Source organism: Perca fluviatilis, chromosome 15, assembly GCF_010015445.1.
Source record: "Perca fluviatilis chromosome 15, GENO_Pfluv_1.0, whole genome shotgun sequence".
Taxonomy (NCBI): domain Eukaryota; kingdom Metazoa; phylum Chordata; class Actinopteri; order Perciformes; family Percidae; genus Perca; species Perca fluviatilis.
In genome coordinates, this window is record NC_053126.1 from 5,583,062 (window position 1) to 5,602,245 (window position 19,184).

Consider the following 19,184-nt stretch of genomic DNA (forward strand, 5'->3'; position numbering starts at 1 on the left):
ATGCATATTGCATCACTTTAGCACTCTAGCATATTGCCTTAAGATAAACATCAAGATTTAGCTTATTGTATTTCACAAGTCACGTTAGATAACTGCGCATTATGTGGACATATGTACATAATTTAGTTCATAGCGGCAAATATGTTTACTAAATGCTTTAAAAATCGATGTATTGAAGATTTGTTAAAAGGCAAATACTTGAACTACTCGAGTATTTCGATACTGTGAATTCAACCAGCTGTCAGTTCGTACTGCTGTTTTGACACTTGTTTTCTGTCAGTATTTAGTTGTTAGTTTTGTTGAAGTTTGTATTAAAGGATTCGTTTGCCAAAATGCCAAAAGGAGGTAAGAATAATCTTAAAAGCTGCTACATTGTGTTGACATGAGTTTTGTACATCTGTTAACTTGCTGTTAGCCACCAACAACAACAGGCAGCGACCGATGCAGGCGACATGCCTCTCTAACTTACATATCTGTTCTTTGGATGGTGTTCAAACGTTAAAGGTCCCATGACATGCTGCTTTTTGGATGCTTTTATATAGACCTTAGTGGTCCCCTAATACTGTATCTGAAGTCTCTTTTATATAGACCTTAGTGGTCCCCTAATACTGTATCTGAAGTCTTTTTTATATAGACCTTAGTGGTCCCCTAATACTGTATGGTGGGGGTGTGGCCTTGACCAACTGCCACTTTACTTGTTTTCAAGCCATAATGTCTCTCTCTCTCATGGGTGGGCCAAATTCTCTGGGCAGGCAATGCAGAGAAAGGGGAGGTACGCATATTAACGTTATAAAACCTCATAAAGTGAAATTTTCATGCCATTGGACCTTTAAACAAGCACTGACAGCATGTTTACACACCGCTCTGCTTCTGTTGACACCAGTAGGGTCGCTGTTCTTCTCACTGTGCAAATGCAAATCTGTGTGTTATGTCTTTTTTTTCTCATCATGGTTATTGTTGCAGGTAGGAAAGGTGGCCACAAGGGTCGCGTGCGGACGTACACCAGTCCCGAGGAGATAGACGCCCAGATGAAGGCAGAGAAAGAGAGGAAAAAGGTTGGTCGAGTGTGCATCCAAAGACTGTTGAATCATGTCCCACACAGAGACAATGTGCAGCTTTTTAAGTATTGGTCAAGCTCTAAAAATGCTGGCTCCTACACTTCCCAAAATGCAACTCCATAGCATCGTTCCATTGGAAAGAGTATGTAACTGAGTGAGCCCCTCTCTAAAGACTCTAATTAGTACTCCACCAGCCAGAAGAGAGAAACTGAAAGCAGCTGCTGTGGTGTTTGAATGGAGTAAAAACCTGCATTCCTAAGTTGTGTATGTATTCCCTGCATGTGTTTGACCTGATGCACCGGTTTGATGACATTCTCCTGTGTGTGGTCTCCTCATGTATGTGTTCTAGCAAGAGCAGGAAGCAGAAGAGGTGGGCGGTGCAGCTCAGAATGACACAGCGGAGGACAAGCTACCTGCATCAGGATCAGAAGACAGCGATGATGAAAACTCAGATGTACCGCCGCACTGTTTCTGTCATTCCCTTGCTCTGTTACCAAAACACACATTAATAATGTATAATAATTTGTTATTATTGACTTATGTGCACCTATGAAGCACCTTGTAACTTCCCATGAACGTGATCATGTGGTCATTTCATTGTTTGCTATATTCAGAGCATTCACTTTATCTTGTATGAGCTGTTGTGTGATGTGTTCGCAGAGGAGGAGAGCGGGTGTAGAGGGCTTAATAGAAATCGAGAACCCCAACAGAGTGGCTCAGAAGACCAAGAAGGTGACACAGATCGAGCTGGACGAGCCCAAGCAGTTGTCAAGGAGAGAGAGGTGTGTGTTTGGTGTCGCGTGCCGTGACATTTGGAGTAGAATGGAGCAGTATAAAGCACTCACACCCAGCTCTACTGTCTTGTGTATTATGTGCTAGAAATGTCAAAATGTTATGTTAAAAAAATCATATTGCTAACGTATTTTGAAAGTGGTGTGATTGTGCTACACGAGAGAATGCAGCACAGTGTCCTACCCTACGGAAAGCCCTGCATGTAACAGATAGGGCATTAACACTAAAAAGCTGATGAGTTGTTTTATGACTATTAATTCCCTGTCCCCCATTTTGGATAATAACTTTCCTTATGTCACTTTCCCTGCCCCGATCACAAAACACACACACACACACACACACACACACACACACACACACACACACACACACACACACACACACACACACACACACACACACACACACACACACACACACACACACACACACACTGGCACAGAGAGGAGATTGAGAAGCAGAAAGCAAAGGAGCGCTACATGAAGATGCACTTGGCAGGAAAGACAGACCAGGCCAAAGCTGACCTCGCTCGCCTCGCCATTATCAAGAAACAGAGAGAAGACGCGGCAAGAAAGAAAGAAGAAGAGAAAAAAGGTAATCAAAACATTTCATATGGAAATTATTATAACTACTGAGTGCGACACAATTAATACGACACGACACAATTTATTACCTGATATGGCCTTGAAAGCTTATTGTCATTATCTTGAAGAAACTGCACTATTTTTTAACAAAATGGAGCAGGTCAGCATGACCTGTTGACACGTTATCTTGTGGTGTGGGGAGGGGGGGGGTTCGGCATTCTCTTGTCTCCAAAATCAGGCTCAGAGCAGCTGGAGGAGTCAAAATGATATCAAACTATTAATTGTAGCAGTTGTTTTATATTTAGTCTTAGTGTTAGTCTTTAGACAGAAATACTTAATAGTTTAAGTTACAGTTTAATCTTTTTTATCTGTCATAGTTTCAGTCTAGTTTGAGAATGGAGCATTAGTTTTGCACCTGACTGTTTGCTAAACCCTCCCCTAAACTGTGACTGTCCAGTTATAGCTTTGAAAAGTAGGGCAGCTTATCTTTGTATAGTTCTGTACCTCTCTATTGGATTTGGGGACGTTTCCACCCACGAAGGCCCAGCCAAACATGCTATCCAAGGAAGTATCACAGCACGTTGGTCAAAAGCATCGGTTAGTCCTCATCATAAAAGCCTTTCAGGAATTTCCCCAGTGTGGGATTAATAAAGTCCATCTTATCTTATCTTTCCTCTAGTATGTTGAAAGGGAAACATACTCTTTGAAAGTACTGTGCTTGTCCAAGTTAAGCCTAGTCAGCGAAACAAGGTTACACTATGTTAGAACGAAATAACGGTCTGATCTTATATTCTTTCTTGTCATACTTATAACACCAGGACTACCTAGCTCTAGACTACAATACAAGAAAAGGGCTGTGACTTAACTTGACAGGCATAGCAACAGCAACTGAGGGGGGGCAAGGCTTAGCGATAGGGCTGGGTATTGTTAAAAAATGTTTAAAGTAATACAGATACCGTGACTTTAATACTGGTTCCTGATCCCCCAACGCCTTTACACCTATGTGATGCACACTATAGTCAAGCCTCTTGAAATACAACACACACACACTTGAGCCCTGTCTCTGTGAGTAACGGAGAGTTTTTCCTGCATGTCTCTAAGATGTGTAGACAGCCAATCACATGCATCATTAGATCTTGGTAGAAGCATGCTGAATGCTTATTGGCTCACCTTAGGTATTGACATTTGGTATGGAATGACATGCATTTTTCGATACTCAATACTATTAGAGGCAATTTGGTCGGTGCTTAAAAGTATTGAAGTTGGGTACTAGGGCTGGGCGATATGGAGAAAATCAGATATCACGATATTCCTGACCAAATACCTCAATATCGATATTGCGACGATATTCTAGGGTTGACAATTGGGTCTTTAACAAAATATCTTCACACTTAGATTTTAGATAAATAATCATCAGTAATGTGGACATAATGTCTAAGTGGGGAAAAGGCAAATAATAGAAGAGCTAGAACAGTCTGGTAAGTTCAGAAAAGTACATCACCTTACTGTAATGCAGCCTTTAAAACCAGGAAAAGACACCACTTACAGTATGTCATATCACGATATTACGATATCCGAAATCTAAGACGATATTTAGACTCATATCACGATATCGATATAATATCGATATATTGCCCAGCCCTATTGGGTACCCAGCCCTAGTTGGAGAGTGTGACCAGTAAAGTGTAATATGGTTTGCCTTTCTACACGGAGAGCTCGAATAGCAGCCACAGTCTATACTTCTACTGCATCCCTGTCCATGCAGTGTGTCAAGCTGATTGTGTCTTTTATTTTCTGCTTACAGCAAAAGATGCAGCGGCAGCAGCGGCGAGAGGAATAAAGTCCCTCTCCATGAAATGATGCAGATTATTTATCAGAGGCGTTTTTACATGTTCATGGACTGGCGCAATATATATATTTGACTATTTTTAAAGGAAGGATGTTGACATTACTGTAACATATGACCATTTGGAAAATGGTTGCGGAGACACCAGTGGAGAGGGGTTATGTATATTTTGGCATGGAATAATGACCTCGTTGATCCCTCCAGAAACTTAAGCTACAATTGAGAATACAGCAGTGTTCACATAGACTTGGAATGAACCCCTTCTAACCTATAATCTTGTACATGGTATTAATAATGGTATTGTACAATTCTGACTTTGCTAACTGAGCTTTGCCACTATGTTTTGGGGGGGATATTACATTGTATATAACTGATTCATGAAAATATTTCAGATTAATATAATGGAACCAGTAAAAATGCGTACATTTCTTTATTTGCTTTATTTCCCCGTGAAAAAAACGTTCACGACTGGTTTGGAGCAGGTTTTACCATCCTCGGGTGCAAGAGTTCATGTTGGATCCACTCGTGTGAAAATGGGTTGATTCAGTAGAGCTAATCTTTATTTGGGAACATTAGAAGAAGAACCTGGCATGGCGGTGAAGGCTTTGCAGCAGCATTTAGAGCTGGGGTCTTCAACATTTAACCCCTTAACTGAAACAGAAACGGATCAGGGACCCCTACTACATATACTGTATAAAATTAAGTATATTTATTTATGTTATATTTGTATATTTAGGGCAGCCTAAAGCCTTTATAGATACCTTTTTTGCATAGAATACTAAGCTATATTAATAATTGTCAGCATGATTTTATGAATTATTTTATAAATCATGATGTGGAACAGTCAATACTTTGGGATGAACTGTATCTGTTGATGGTTACCTTAGTGACTACATTACCTATAGGCCAGTAAGCCTATCATCAGTGGGGATTTATATTAGCTAATAATATGTTGGAATCATGTTAAGACTTAAAAAAAAAAAAAATTTTAAACGTCCAAAAATTATGTATACAAAATATAACTGAACAGTTAAATGAATAAATAAAATAGACATAAATAATAAACCCCTTGTGGGTTAATGTGGCCCTGACAACAGTAGTAGATATGATGAAGAAAAACAAAAGAATTTAGGACAACTGGAGTTAAAGGTAGGTGCGTGTCCAGTATGTATAAAGTCTCAGAGTAATCTGATTTTAGTAGTCTGATTTTATCACAATAACATCTATATCAATTATGATGTGCAACACGTATCACATTGGTTCAGCTGTGAAAAGCAAGAATTCAGGTGAGTTTGAACTCGAATAAATAATAAAACACAGTCGGATGACAAATAAAAAAAGTCTTAATATATAAACTTGCCAGGATATGTCATTCATTTTACATACAAAAATGCAATAGGACCTTCAGAGATTGTTCTTTTTAAAAGATATTTATGAATACTGTTAATATATTGTCGGCATAACTCCAAAGGAATTATCTTACATAATATTTCCAGTTGCAGATTTCAATATATTGAGGCATGCAAGCACTGACTACAATGGAAAATTAGTAGGCCTAGTCTATGAATTTGTCTAATAAGCCATATAATGACTATTTATAAGACATATTTTTTTACACCAAAATCTGTAACCCATCAGATTCTGTGACCTGATCAGGAATTCCAGCTTTATTACCACTTCAAATAGCTTTATTTATTTTTAATTTTTTGTTGGCTATATAAAACATATGCAAACAGGAACAAACTTCACGGGACATATGATGACAGACCAACAACCCTTCCGTGCAAAGAGGTATCATGGTAAATACTTGGTATCCAGTGTTGGGAACGTTACTTTAAAAAAGTAATTAGTTATAGTTACTCACTACTTGTTCAAAAAAGTAACTGAGTTAGTAACTGAATTACTCTATAATAAAAGTAACTCGTTACCAGGGAAAGTAACTATTTGCGTTACTTTAAAAAAAAGTTGCTATATGTCAAAGAATTTGGATTTTTTTTAGCAGTTTTCACAAGTCGGTTGAAATGAGTAGAACAGACAGGTGTTTAACGTACATAACTTTCAATATTTATAGCACGTCAACAGACAGCAAGAGGTTTATCCTGCACTTCAAGTATTATCTTGGTAAGAAAAGTAAACAGTTACACCATATAAACTTATATGACACATATACTTTAACAACATACCTGCCTATCATACGGTTGACTTCAGCCTGTGTCATAGGTTTTTGTTGTGAGGCAGACAGATCTAGCTTTTGCTGCTTGGAGGACTTTGCTCTGAGTCCTTCTTTGCTAGTGGATAGCGAGCTATCATCTGTGGTGGAGGTATCGCTGGTTTTGGCCACTAGCTTTGTAGATGCGTGTGTCGTTGTGAGATGCTTCATTAAATTAGAGTTGCTTACAACGGATGTCGACAAAGTCTTCGCTCCTGGACATAATGTACACATTACATGCACGTTCTTGCCTCTGACCACAATGAATTTGAAGTAGTGCTTATATCTCCACCTTGAAAACGCCAACTTTTCATCGGATTGCTCCTGACTCGCCATCTCTGCTGAATCTGTTTAGCTGTTGTGTGTGTGTGGCGCGTGTGCTGGCATGTGTGTAAAAACACTGGCTCTGATTGGCTACCATGAAACATGACTCTGCCTTAGCCAATCATAATCGCTTACCTCGTTATTAACCCACCTCCTCACTAGCTGCGAGCCAGGGGTGCGTTTGGATTACACAGTTTATTCAATCAATGCCTAGTAACGCACCGCATTGAACGTCCAGTAACGTTAACGGCGTTATAACGACGGGAAAAGTAATTAGTTAGATTACCCCGTTACTGAAAAAATAACGCCGTTACCTAACGCCGTTCTTTTAAACGGCGTTATTCCAAACACTGTTGGTATCATACTTGATCATATACTCTATCACAAACTGGTAGCCGACTTTATTTCGATAAGGTTACAAACGATGTTCGCTGTGATTTCAGTGTACAGAAATAGCATAGACAGTAAAATTAAGGGAAATACACACTATACAGTAGGATAATGAAAAGCAGAATTAGCGAGCAGAGGGTGGCGGTAATGCACCTGATATGCTGGATAAAAATCTAAAAGAAGAAGATCAAGAGAGCGGATTGGTCAAAAGTTTGGCGGACTTTAGTCCCTTGTAGGTTCACTTGATACGTCCATGCTGTATCCATGCTGTAGCGGAGCGTTCAGCCCTGTGGTCTGATTTCAGTCCAGGTTAACCAGTGACAGCAGCGTGTCTCCGCTCGACTGGTGAGTTAAATAACTGGTTAATGTTTCGTAGTCACAAGGAAATGTAACAGAATGGAAATGTTTGCGTTGGCAGGTAGAAATAACTTAAAGAACACTTTTTTGTTTGCATTGTAAACGTCTTATTTGGCACTGTTTGTTGATATGTTTGCTCTCCCAGGGTTTTGTAATGGCAGCACTGACCTGACCACTATGGACCTGACATGTAACCATAACGTTAGCAGTTTGCCAGCTAGCAACTTCTTTTATTAACTGTTTTCTGGTGGATATTTTAACGCTAGAGATGCATTTTTACCAATAAATGTTTAGCAAACGTTTCCACTTTACAATTGGTGTATTCCCTCATTGCTGCTAAGTCTCTGGGTCAGTCGACCAGAGCAGAAAATAACTGTAACTAAAGTCATGAGGCTCGGCTAGCAGCTAGCTGTTGAGCAGCATTTCAACTTTATTTTTGTCCCCGAAGGCGAATTGTTTTTACAGCAGTTTTTAAGGCATACAATACATAACAACATTAGACAAACATTACAGAAGGGGTGGGAGGAGGTGTCCGAAATACCAGTGGGCTGGAAGTCCAAGAAGTCCAACAATATTGACTAATGTTTAGTGTCCGATTTTCACAAAGTAACGTTACAAGTCAAGTCCTCTTCAGTTATATAGCAAGCTAGCACATGCAGAAGTTGACCCAATGTGCTTTCTAGTCGATGCAGATGGGTTTAAGATCTGCTTCAATACAAGTAAACAACATTAAAAGAAATAGAAGGTGCATAACAAGCAATAATACAAAATATAATACAAAACAACTAACCTGATAAAACCAAAGTCAAGTAAAGAAATATGAAGTTAGGACAGAAGGAATAAAATTAATAGATTAAAAATCAGTAAGATGGCATTAGAAACCAGTCAAGAGGGGACTTGACAGAAGCCATGGGGCAGCTTCAGACTGAACTAAAAGCAAGTGAAAAAAGGTAACGTTAGGTCTTTAAATTTGATTTAACATTTTCAGTGGTGGAACATGACTTAATGAGGGACCAGCTTCTGTTCCACATCCTAGGAGCAGCAACAGAAGGAAAAACATTTGGTTTTGAGGTATGAGTGCGTCATCAATACATGTATACTGCATCAATAACATCCAAGAAAATTAAATAAAGCCGATGCAGACATGTTGAATACATAATTAGGACTGCAACTAACGATTATTTTCATTATTGATTAATGTGTTGATTATTTTCTTGATTAATCGATTAGTTGTTTTTGGGTCTATAAAATGTCAGAAAATGGTGAAAAAAATGTCTGAGTGTTTCTTAAAGCCCAAGATGACGTCCTCATATGTCTTGTTTTGTCCATAACTCAAAGATATTCAGTTTACTGTCACAGAGGAGAGAAGAAACTAGAACAATATTCACATTTGAGAAGCTGGAATCAGAGAATTATAATTTTATTTCCCTAAAAAAAACAATGACAAACCGACTGAAATAGTTGCTGATTAATTTAATAGTTGACAACTAATCAATTAGTCGTTGCAGCGCTATACATGATCAACATCTCATATACTTCAATCAACACAAACCACATCCTATGATGAACTAAACTGCATACTTGGTCTAGTGGGTTAGGACTACCTCCTCCTCCCTGGCCCTGTGTTCAGAAGTCAAATGTGGGGGATGAAGAAGGGCTGCTCGATTATGGAAAAAATCATAATCACGATTACTTTGGTCAATATTGAAATCGCGATTATTTAACACGATTAGCCTACTCATTGACCTTTGGAAATATGGGACGAACATCCTCAGGGGGCTGTTTCACAAAAGCAGAATTTATAAATCCAGGATAACCCATAAAGCGAGGCTTGACCTAGTCTAATCTAATGAACGTAAAACGTAAAAATCTGTGCAGCCTGGCTTGGTGCGTCTTACGAAGGCCGAGCCAGGCTGAGGAGGAGCGACTAGGTCGAGCCAGGCTGAAGTAATTCAGATAGATGCTCGTCCACGGCTTTTCTTAACAGACCACGATGCCGATAACAGATTTACTGATGCTAAAATGGAGAAAACGCATTGTTCATACTTTATACAGAGTGAGCAGTAGCTTCTTGTGGAAGCATGATAACGTGAAACGCATTATAAAGCGAAAGTGAGGCAGATGATCGCAAACTGACTGAATGCGCAAGTAGCCTAAAAATATACAATAACTGACCACTGCTCTGAATTGAAACCATCCTGATCATACCATTCAGTGATTAGGCTACTAATCCTTTACACAAATTAACCGTTGTACTCTTTGCCTTAAAAGTGAGCAGAAGATAGTGTTACTCAGGAAATTTACCATGAAGATCAATTTTCTACAACGCTAGAATATGATGCATAAATCTCTTTCACTCTGTTCCTCTCCCTCTCTCTCATGGGCTAAAATATAAATGACCTAAGTCATATTAACTTCCACTGCTCGCTTTTAATACAAAGTGTACAACTGCTCGTTTTTGCAAATGACAGTGACTCATTGAATGGTTTCAGTTAAGAGAAGTAGTTTGTAAATGTATATTTTTTAGATATATCAGTTATTTCCCCCCAGCAAAATATAAGGTCAAAAACCATTGGGGTGTCCTCTTCTTGTTGTCACATGAATGTGCAGTAGTCTACACTATATAGTTATTGGTTCAGTGAACTAAGACTATAATTTGAGAGATTGTACAATAAGGATATGTTCTTAAAATTGTACAATCCTCCCAAATTATAGTCCCAGTTTACTGGACAACACACATTGTCTGCTAAGAATGCCAATTTATTCAATCCTTTATTGTTAAAGAATACAAAAAAATGAATCAACAAAAAAAATGTAAGGTGCATTGGTCCACTTTACAAACACACATGTACAGCACTTTACAGTATATATTGCCCTTAATAACTGACTTGATTTTAAAACACATTTGGCAACTGTATCAGCCTTTTCTAATTATCTCAACAGCTGCCATAATATATTCATCAAACTTCTAACAACAATATGAACAGTAGTCTTCATACAGCAATATAACAGTAATGTAATGTCAAATGAATAATTATTAAAATAATGGTCACAAAGTTAAATAATAGCAGTACTTAAATGAACAGCAATATGCACCGGTTGTATTTTTTTATGCAGGCTGATAACAATAGGGTAAAACCACTGCTGAGTGAAGAGAAAAGGCTCCAGGATTAAATAAATCCTGGCCCTTAGCCTGGTCAGGAGCAGGCTAGCTGTACAGAATAAATCTCCATGGTAACTTATGTGCCTCTGCTTTTGTGATACCGAGTCGAGGCTAAATTGAGCCAGGATAACTGGGAAATTCCGGCTTAATCCCTTATCTTGGTTTTGTGAAATAGCCCTTTGATAAAGATTTGATAAGTGTGAACACAACTGTAAACTTCATGGAGTACTGATTGTGTATCTAAGTTGCCTAATAATCTGTGTTGGCAGTTTGTGCAGTTGATTTGTTTATCTTTCTGTGTAATGGTTCAAGGTTTAACTGGTGAGGCCATAGCACTGCTGTACATGTCCTCCTTTATCTGAGGCCTAGGACTGTCCTAATGGATCTGTATGTCAGCTGCACTCACTGTATAATCGTTTTACTAAAAGGATTTAGTCTCACTTGGCCACTGTTTCTATGTCGTTTCAGATTTCCGCTTTGCGTGACCAGAGAAACCGAGAAAGCATGTCTTTAACAAATGGCCACGCTGTGAGCAACGAGACGTGGGTCTCCCACAACAAGATGATGCTGGAGCCTCTGTCCGTCAATGACTCTGAGGTTTGTGTTCGGTAGATTTTAAGAATAAAAGGTCTTATTTACACCCATGTTCTGGAGACGGGTGGTGATTCAGTGGGAGGACATTTTGTTATTTTTGGTTCTACTTTGCATGGGGTTGGTGTAAACATTGCTGTTTTCCAGAGCTGCAACAACCAATTATTTTCATTATGGTTCGGTCCAATAATTATTGCATATATGCATTTCTTTCACTTAAGAGCTTGTGTGACTAATTGTTATTGTCCACTGAACAATACACTATTGGGTGTTTTTAGGTGTTCTCCATCATAAAAAAAGAGAAGCACAGGCAGACGTACGGTCTGGAGCTGATAGCATCTGAGAACTTTGCCAGCAGAGCCGTTCTTGAGGCTCTGGGTTCCTGCATGAACAACAAATACTCTGAGGGATATCCCGGCCAGAGGTACAGGAATTTTATCAAATTACTTGTGAAATCCCAATGTTTGATTACTTCCTATAAGTGGTGTGTTCTGCTTTCTCCTACCTGTTTAATAACAAATAAGTGTAGCAGTAATAATCTGTATGATCCGCGTGGTGTTCAGGTACTATGGTGGTACGGAGCATGTAGATGAGCTGGAGAGACTCTGCCAGAAGAGGGCGCTGGAGGCCTATGGTCTGGACTCAGAGAAATGGGGCGTCAACGCGCAGCCATACTCGGGTATCAAGTAGTGATTAAACATATATATACAATTCTTTGAATGTTTGGTGTAGAGCCTGATTGATGTGATCAGTGTTTAGACTTTCAAACTCTCCCTTTCTCCATTTGTCATACTTTTGTTTATGCTTCCCTGTCAGGTTCACCCGCCAACTTTGCCGTCTACACGGCCGTTGTGGAGCCCCATGGCAGGATCATGGGGCTGGACCTTCCCGATGGAGGTCACCTGACACACGGCTTCATGACTGAGAAGAAGAAAATCTCAGCAACGTCCATCTTCTTTGAGTCCATGCCGTATAAGGTACAAAACACTCACATGTACAACAATTACTAATCAAGGAAGTCCTAAAGAGTTGGGTACAAATGTCTCAAAGATGTGAACAATAACTGTACACTATGCAATATAGCATATACTGTAATAATTGTTAAGTAAATGAGAATTGATGAACAATGTTCTTATTGTGGATGAAGTATTAATATCATAGATTGGCAATATGTACAGTTAAAACTGGAATATTAAAGTGTTAAAGGGACAGTTCACCCCAAAATCACGGGTCCTTTTATCTGTAGCTTAGTTTCCATCCAGTTGTCAATCGAATTATCTGAAGTTCGGTCAAAATATTCAAGCGAATAAAGCTGGTGAAAGTGTGTTTTCCATCCAACGGCTTTAAAGCGAATAAAAACCTGTGCGTAATGACGTCACATGCGGTTTTGCGGTCAAATTGGTATATTGAATTGATTTGAGACATTTTATGGTAGGGATGCACGATATTGGATTTTGGATATTTTCAAACTCATTTTGGCCGATACCGATGTATATACACATTTTTCCCCTGATATACTGTACACTTTAATTCTACTGAAGAGAAATCCAAGTATCTCTCCTGTACTACCTTTACCTTATGACGCAATTGCAGCTGCTGTGTGAGAACCGGAGCATTCCTGTGAGTGTAGGTCGGACAGCTTTTTTAAGGGTGAAGTCTTCGTCTATCCACTGGGCATTGAGGCTCAACATGCTAACAGGACTCACGCTTGATGTCCAAATGTCCGCTGTCCGTGGTAAAGCTAATGTGACTAGCGCCGCGAGCTTTACAATGTGACTGGCGACAACACTCTGGAGTTCAGATAACGGCACATCAGAAAAGTAGCGCCGGCTAGGCATAGCCTGGGCATAGCATACCGCGGCTCCACCACACTAAACGGCTGGTTATCAAGAGCAATACATTCAACGATTTTGTCGTTAAGCCCTTTTACCTTTAGGTGGTCGCTGCTGTATGTTCTAGCTTTGTCAAAGGACTGAAGTAGAGGCTGCTGATGGGTTTTTGCCGGCGTTTTTTCTTCTTACTTTTCAAAGTCTCGGTACTGCTCAGGATGACGGCTCTTGAGATGCCTAATCATATTTGTATGACACGCCTCCTCGCATCACTTGTGCTTTACAAGTACTGCAAATAGCAAGTTTGGTTTTACATATTTCGAAATACCTCCACACAGCTGACATGTTGGAAGTTTAAGTTGCTGGCGCTCATGCTACGTTCATGGTCGTCATGTGCGCATAGTAAACAAGACACCCTATTGGCATGGCTCATTGGCAGAAATATTCATATCTGCCGATGATGATCATTTTAAGCTTTTATCGGCCGATACCGATGTTGTGCCGATATCATCGTGCATCCCTATTTTATGGTATTTCTATTCATTTTCGCACTGAATCGCACAACATTCAAGCTGACATTTGCAACCAAAGTTTAGCCAGACAAAATGGATCGCTCCATCAACCTACAAATGATTCATATAGCAGAAGTTGTAATAGTGCTTACATGCCAGCTGATAGCAACATATCGAGCTATAATAAGAAAACGACGACGCTATCAACACATTGCTATGATGATGCAGATGCACGTAAATGCCCAACGACAACGGAGGCGGCCTGTGGTGTGGGAACGAGAGTGCTCCAAACGGTTCTGGAAGATCGTGGTTTAGAGACACTTCACGGAAACCCTTTGGTTGAAGCATTTTCGGATTTGACCTGTTGTGTATTTTTATTGGCCTGTCCCTTGACCCAGATAAGCCATGGCCCTCCGGTTCCAATCAAGAAGCGTATTACAATTGCGCTCTACAAACTGGCTACATGCGTAGAGTGGTAGGCGAAACATTTGGGGTCAGCAAGCCCACCGTGTGTTTACGGCGTGTGCAATGCCATACAAACGAGGATGATGGATGGATGAAGGTGTGTATATAGGCTACCTACCTGGAGTGGATGAGGCGCATGAGATCTCGCTGCATAACTCCAGAGTGCACCTTGTGCCACAGGTGTATGGCACAATAGACGGGACTCACGTCCTGCGATTAGACCCCCTGCTGAAGGCTGCAGGGATTTTGTAAATAGAAAGGGCCGGCCATCAATCGTACTACAGGCCGTAGCTCGTTGGATCTTAAGGCACATTTGCGTCGGCACTCCCGGTAGTGCACATTGGGCGTGCGGTCTTCACCACTTCTGACCTGTACAGGTGCGTCTATTTAACCATAAAATTATCCAAAACTTTATCGCAATTCATTATTTATTCGGCAAATGACATTTCCATCAGCGTTTATCACAATAAGCCCTATATAAAGAGAAAATCCAATGAGACTGGACGTATAAACTTTGAGTTTGTGTTTCCATAAGCCATTTTTCATTCAATGTCACTTAATTTGCATAACAAAGGTGTGGATGGAAACATAGCTTGTGATGAGTGTTAAGAGTATGATTTCAACCAGAAGATTCCAGCTTAAAAAGTGGCTTTCTGTATCACATTTTACATTTGGAGTCCTGGACCAAGTTAAACAAGATTAGTCCTCATTAGTGCAAGTATGTGCACATGGCATTGGCCTGTGGCTCCTTGTGAGAGCTGGAAATGATAACAAAAGGCTAATGTGACGGAATCTGGGAGTAAAAACAAAAAACAATGGAAACAAAAAAATCAAATTTTTACAAACTTGAAACCAAAAACCTTGTACTGTAGTTATCTGAATCATGTCTCCATATAGGCAACTTTACCTCATCATTTCATCAGGATAATGTTGTATCAATACTGCTTTCCATGGCGTCCTGGGTACATGGTGCTGTTTTGGTCTATTTGATATGACATGGTCTTCTGTTTTTAGGTGAATCCAGAGACTGGCTACATTGACTATGACAGACTGCAAGAAAACGCCCGGCTGTTCCACCCAAGACTCATCATTGCAGGTACTTGTTTACTTTCACACATTTAACCAAATCCGTGAAATGAGGAGGGGTGAAAATGATCACATTCACCTCCTTCATCCTTTTCCTTCTCCAGGAACGAGCTGCTATTCCCGCAACCTTGACTACGGCCGCCTGAAGCAGATCGCTAATGAGAATGGTGCGTATCTGATGGGAGACATGGCTCACATCAGTGGATTGGTGGCTGCTGGAGTGGTGCCCTCACCCTTTGAGCACTGTGACATTGTTACCACGACAACGCACAAGACGCTGCGTGGCTGCCGCGCTGGACTCATCTTCTACAGGAAAGGTAGAACTTGAATATGATGCTTCTGCCAAAACAAACCACGGGTTTGTTTCTTATTTTTCCTTCAATTGAAACTGTGATTTCTCAAGCTTTCCATTTTTCTTCCCTCTGTGTTTTTATTTCCCTCTTCCAGGCGTGCGGAGTGTGGATGCCAAGGGGAAGGAGACTCTGTACAACTTGGAGTCTTTGATCAATCAGGCTGTGTTTCCTGGGCTGCAGGGAGGACCACACAACCACGCTATCGCAGGTACACCTCATCGTTTTCCCTCTTTGACTTAGGCTATGTTTAGACGGAAACGATCCGGAAAGGAAACGCGAAAGTGGCGTTGCATTCTCACTTTTTATTCCGCGTTTAGACGAGCGTTCTGGGGGAAATCTGCGTGCATATATATGGTGACGCAAAAGTGTGTGAAATGCGATCCACCAAGTCTGCGCGCCTGCGTAGAACCTTCCTTCTACTTGTCTCCCTCTCCTCCTCTCTCCCTCTCCTCTCCTCTCCCTGGTAGCGCGAAGCGAACAACAGAAGAGGAGATGGAGTTATTGTTCCAAACAATACACACACACACACACACACACACACATGGTGCATACACACATGTGACACACACACACACACACACACACACACACACGGTGCATACACACACACACACACACACACACACACACACACACACACACACACTGCTGCGTTCTGACTCCCCAGCTCCAGCGGTCCGCAGCCCTCCGGAGCAGATATACGGAGAGCTTCTATTTTTGCCGGACGCTGGAGAGCTCCGCAGCAATTCAGCACACGGCAGATAGTGTGGGACAGGAAGTCGAGCACAGAAACAAAATAAAACATCCGGTTAATTTTCAAAATAAAACACACCGTGCTCACGGCGGATCATATGTCTCGGCACTACACCTTGAAAACACAGCACAGAGCTGTTTCCCTTCTACTCCTCTCGATGGAAACTACCTGTTGTTGGATTTGTGGTTCTATTCTACGTGAATTTGCGAGAACTTGTGGGTCCTCGTCACTACAGCTGTCAGTCATGGCCGCAGCCGTGCCGCAACAAATCCAGACCTGGTGGGTATTGACGGATGGCGGAGCACGCAGCCGGCACGCAGCGGAGCCGGTCTGCATTCAGTGGAAATCCGGAGTTAGTCCTCTGTTTCATCTCTATCGTCATTCAAGTGTGTTAGCTTCTCTCTCATTTAGGTCATGTTTTTCACTGGCTGTTCTCAGGTGTTGCTGTGGCTCTCAAACAAGCCATGACACCGGAGTTCAAGGCCTACCAGATGCAGGTTCTTGCTAACTGCAAAGCTCTATCCAGTGGCCTTATTGACCACGGCTACAAGATTGTCACTGGTGAGTGCCAGATCTCCAATATCGGTTACCATTGTACAGAAGCAAACTGCATTTATCACACATGACATACCATGCTTGATGTCTGTGTTTTCTTTTACTAATCATATAGTTGGAAAGGGGGGCTATAATAGCAGCAGGTTTCTGATAACAGTTCCTAGCTTCGTAGTCTTTGAAATTCTAATAATTTTCTCTTCCTGTGTAGGCGGCTCTGACAACCATCTGATCCTGCTGGACCTGCGCAGCAAAGGGACTGATGGAGGACGAGCTGAGAAGGTTTTGGAAGCCTGTGCCATTGCTTGTAATAAGAACACCTGTCCAGGTAGAGTGTGTGTGTGTGTGTGTGTGTGTGTGTGTGTGTGTGTGTGTGTGTGTGTGTGTGTGTGTGTGTGTGTGTGTGTGTGTGTGTGTGTGTGTGTGTGTGTGTGTGTGTGTGTGTGTGTGTGTTTTAGCACCGATATGATATCATACATGGTAGCTTTGTTTGTTAGTGTGATTTAAGTTTGTGGCAAAGTAATCTTTAATGTAGCATTAGATGTAGCCATTGTTAGGGATGATTGTACAGTAAATGCCCTTTTTCCCTACAGAGTGCCACTCTTAATGTTTCCACGTGTGTGTATAGGAGATAAGAGTGCTCTGCGCCCTAGTGGTCTGAGGTTTGGCTCTCCAGCTCTGACCTCCAGAGGCTTGGTGGAGGATGACTTCAAGAAGGTGGCTGAGTTCATTCACAGAGGTAATCTTTTAAAGTCCCTTTTATATAAAAAAAGATGCTTACATTGCCAACATATTCTCCTGGGAAATGTGTTTAAACTAAAGTGACTTGACCACTGAATGGGTGCCAAAGTCTTAGGTTATTGGTGCTTTAAGTCATACTCTGCCCTAAAGTCTATCCTTTGAGTATTTAAAAATATATATTTTACTTCCAATTAAGTGCTTTCAACCTTGAAGGTACAAACTCCAGAAAAGTAAGTGACAGTACATTAGTTTTAAATAAGCCAGACTACAAAGAGCCAAATGAAAGCGCAACTGTAAGTGATAGATAGATAGATAGATAGATAGATAGATAGTACTCATCACTGCTATAAAAAGAAAAAACATCCAGTCACCAAGCATACATTTCTGTGGTGCCTACTGCTAATGGTGGGCAGAAGCTAACTATTCCACTTATAGAAACTTGTTATACATTCAGCAGTATTTTGCAGTGTTTTGTCTCTCAATTGCAACAATGAAGCTATGTGAATTTCCTACAGTTCTGATTCACGTCTCTGATAAGCTTCTACCCCTTAGGTTCAGGAAATTGAGGCGTATGAGCGTCGTAGTATTAAGAGCCATCCACTGAAACAAAACATGATTTCACATAATTTCAAAATTCATACAATCTGAATACCCTCCCTGCTCTCCTTCTTCCTGCAGGTATTGAGCTGACCTTGGAGGTGCAGGGAAGCCTGGATCCCAAGGCCAATCTAAAGGAGTTCATTCAGGCACTGGCCCAGGGAGAGAAGTTCCAGCAGCGGGTAGCAGAAATCAGGGCAGAAGTGGAGGGTTTCGCTGGCCAGTTCCCCATGCCTGGCCTACCTGAGCTGTAGAGGGTGGCAGTTTAGACACTGACAGATGCTGGACTGATGATTATAACAAACATAATACCAAATCTTTGTGGGGTGTGGTATTGTGTGTATATTTGTTTAATCTGTCACTACACAAATCAAGACACCTCATGACTTCACAGCAGTTCAGTTTCAGCTTGGAACAGATTGGTCTTAATGGAAAGATAGATTTACAGACTTTATTGTCATCCAATTATCCAGTGTTGCTACAGTGCCTTGTTGTTTGAGATAGGGTTTTGTTTTCTGCTGTGGCTCTGGATCTCTGTTACGATCACATTTTAAGCTTTAATCTAGTCAGAAATCACCATTTCTTTTGTATTAAATGTACAATTCCAAAGTTTTGTTACAGACAGTACTGCAGATTTAAACATGAAGTGTGACTGTGACATTCATACATAAGCATCCTGTATAGAGAAGTAAAACAATTGAATGAAACCACTACTGTGTATGCTCTTTCAATTCAACTGCAAACCGGTGCTGACATTTTAAACCAAAAACTTCAAAATGTATGTTCCTTCCTGGAGATAAATAGGGTTCATCATGAGGGACACCATTGTAGTGGATCATTGTTAAAAACACTGCTTCACGGCTGTCAAGACTGTTTTTAGATGCAGCATGTGCTTTGAGCTACATCATCATCATCATCATCATCCACCTTTATGTAGTTCTCAGAAGCACAATTGAGGACAAGCCCTCCTTTTCAATGTAG

General features: G+C 40.8%; 2 protein-coding genes across 3 annotated transcripts; both read left to right on the forward strand.

Moving 5' to 3' along the window:
• The first annotated feature begins 198 nt into the window (after nt 1–198).
• Nucleotides 199–4,709, forward strand: pdap1b (pdgfa associated protein 1b). Its single transcript, XM_039824831.1, has 6 exons — nt 199–345; nt 964–1,055; nt 1,408–1,512; nt 1,719–1,840; nt 2,293–2,444; nt 4,239–4,709. The coding sequence occupies exons 1-6, from the start codon at nt 333–335 to the stop codon at nt 4,292–4,294; spliced, it is 540 nt and encodes a 179-aa protein (XP_039680765.1). The 5' UTR covers nt 199–332; the 3' UTR covers nt 4,295–4,709.
• Nucleotides 4,710–7,402: 2,693 nt separating this feature from the next.
• On the forward strand, nt 7,403–18,913 carry shmt1 (serine hydroxymethyltransferase 1 (soluble)). Of its 2 annotated transcripts, XM_039824829.1 has the most exons (13): nt 7,403–7,548; nt 8,549–8,631; nt 11,192–11,320; nt 11,593–11,738; nt 11,878–11,993; nt 12,131–12,291; nt 15,135–15,216; nt 15,311–15,523; nt 15,654–15,767; nt 16,752–16,874; nt 17,077–17,193; nt 17,494–17,604; nt 18,285–18,913. In XM_039824829.1, the coding sequence occupies exons 2-13, from the start codon at nt 8,566–8,568 to the stop codon at nt 18,455–18,457; spliced, it is 1,551 nt and encodes a 516-aa protein (XP_039680763.1). In that variant the 5' UTR covers nt 7,403–7,548; nt 8,549–8,565; the 3' UTR covers nt 18,458–18,913. The 2 variants fall into 2 exon arrangements, with proteins under 2 accessions (XP_039680763.1, XP_039680764.1); XM_039824830.1 differs by lacking the exon at nt 8,549–8,631 and having other exon boundaries at nt 7,408–7,548.
• The last annotated feature ends 271 nt before the right edge of the window (nt 18,914–19,184 follow it).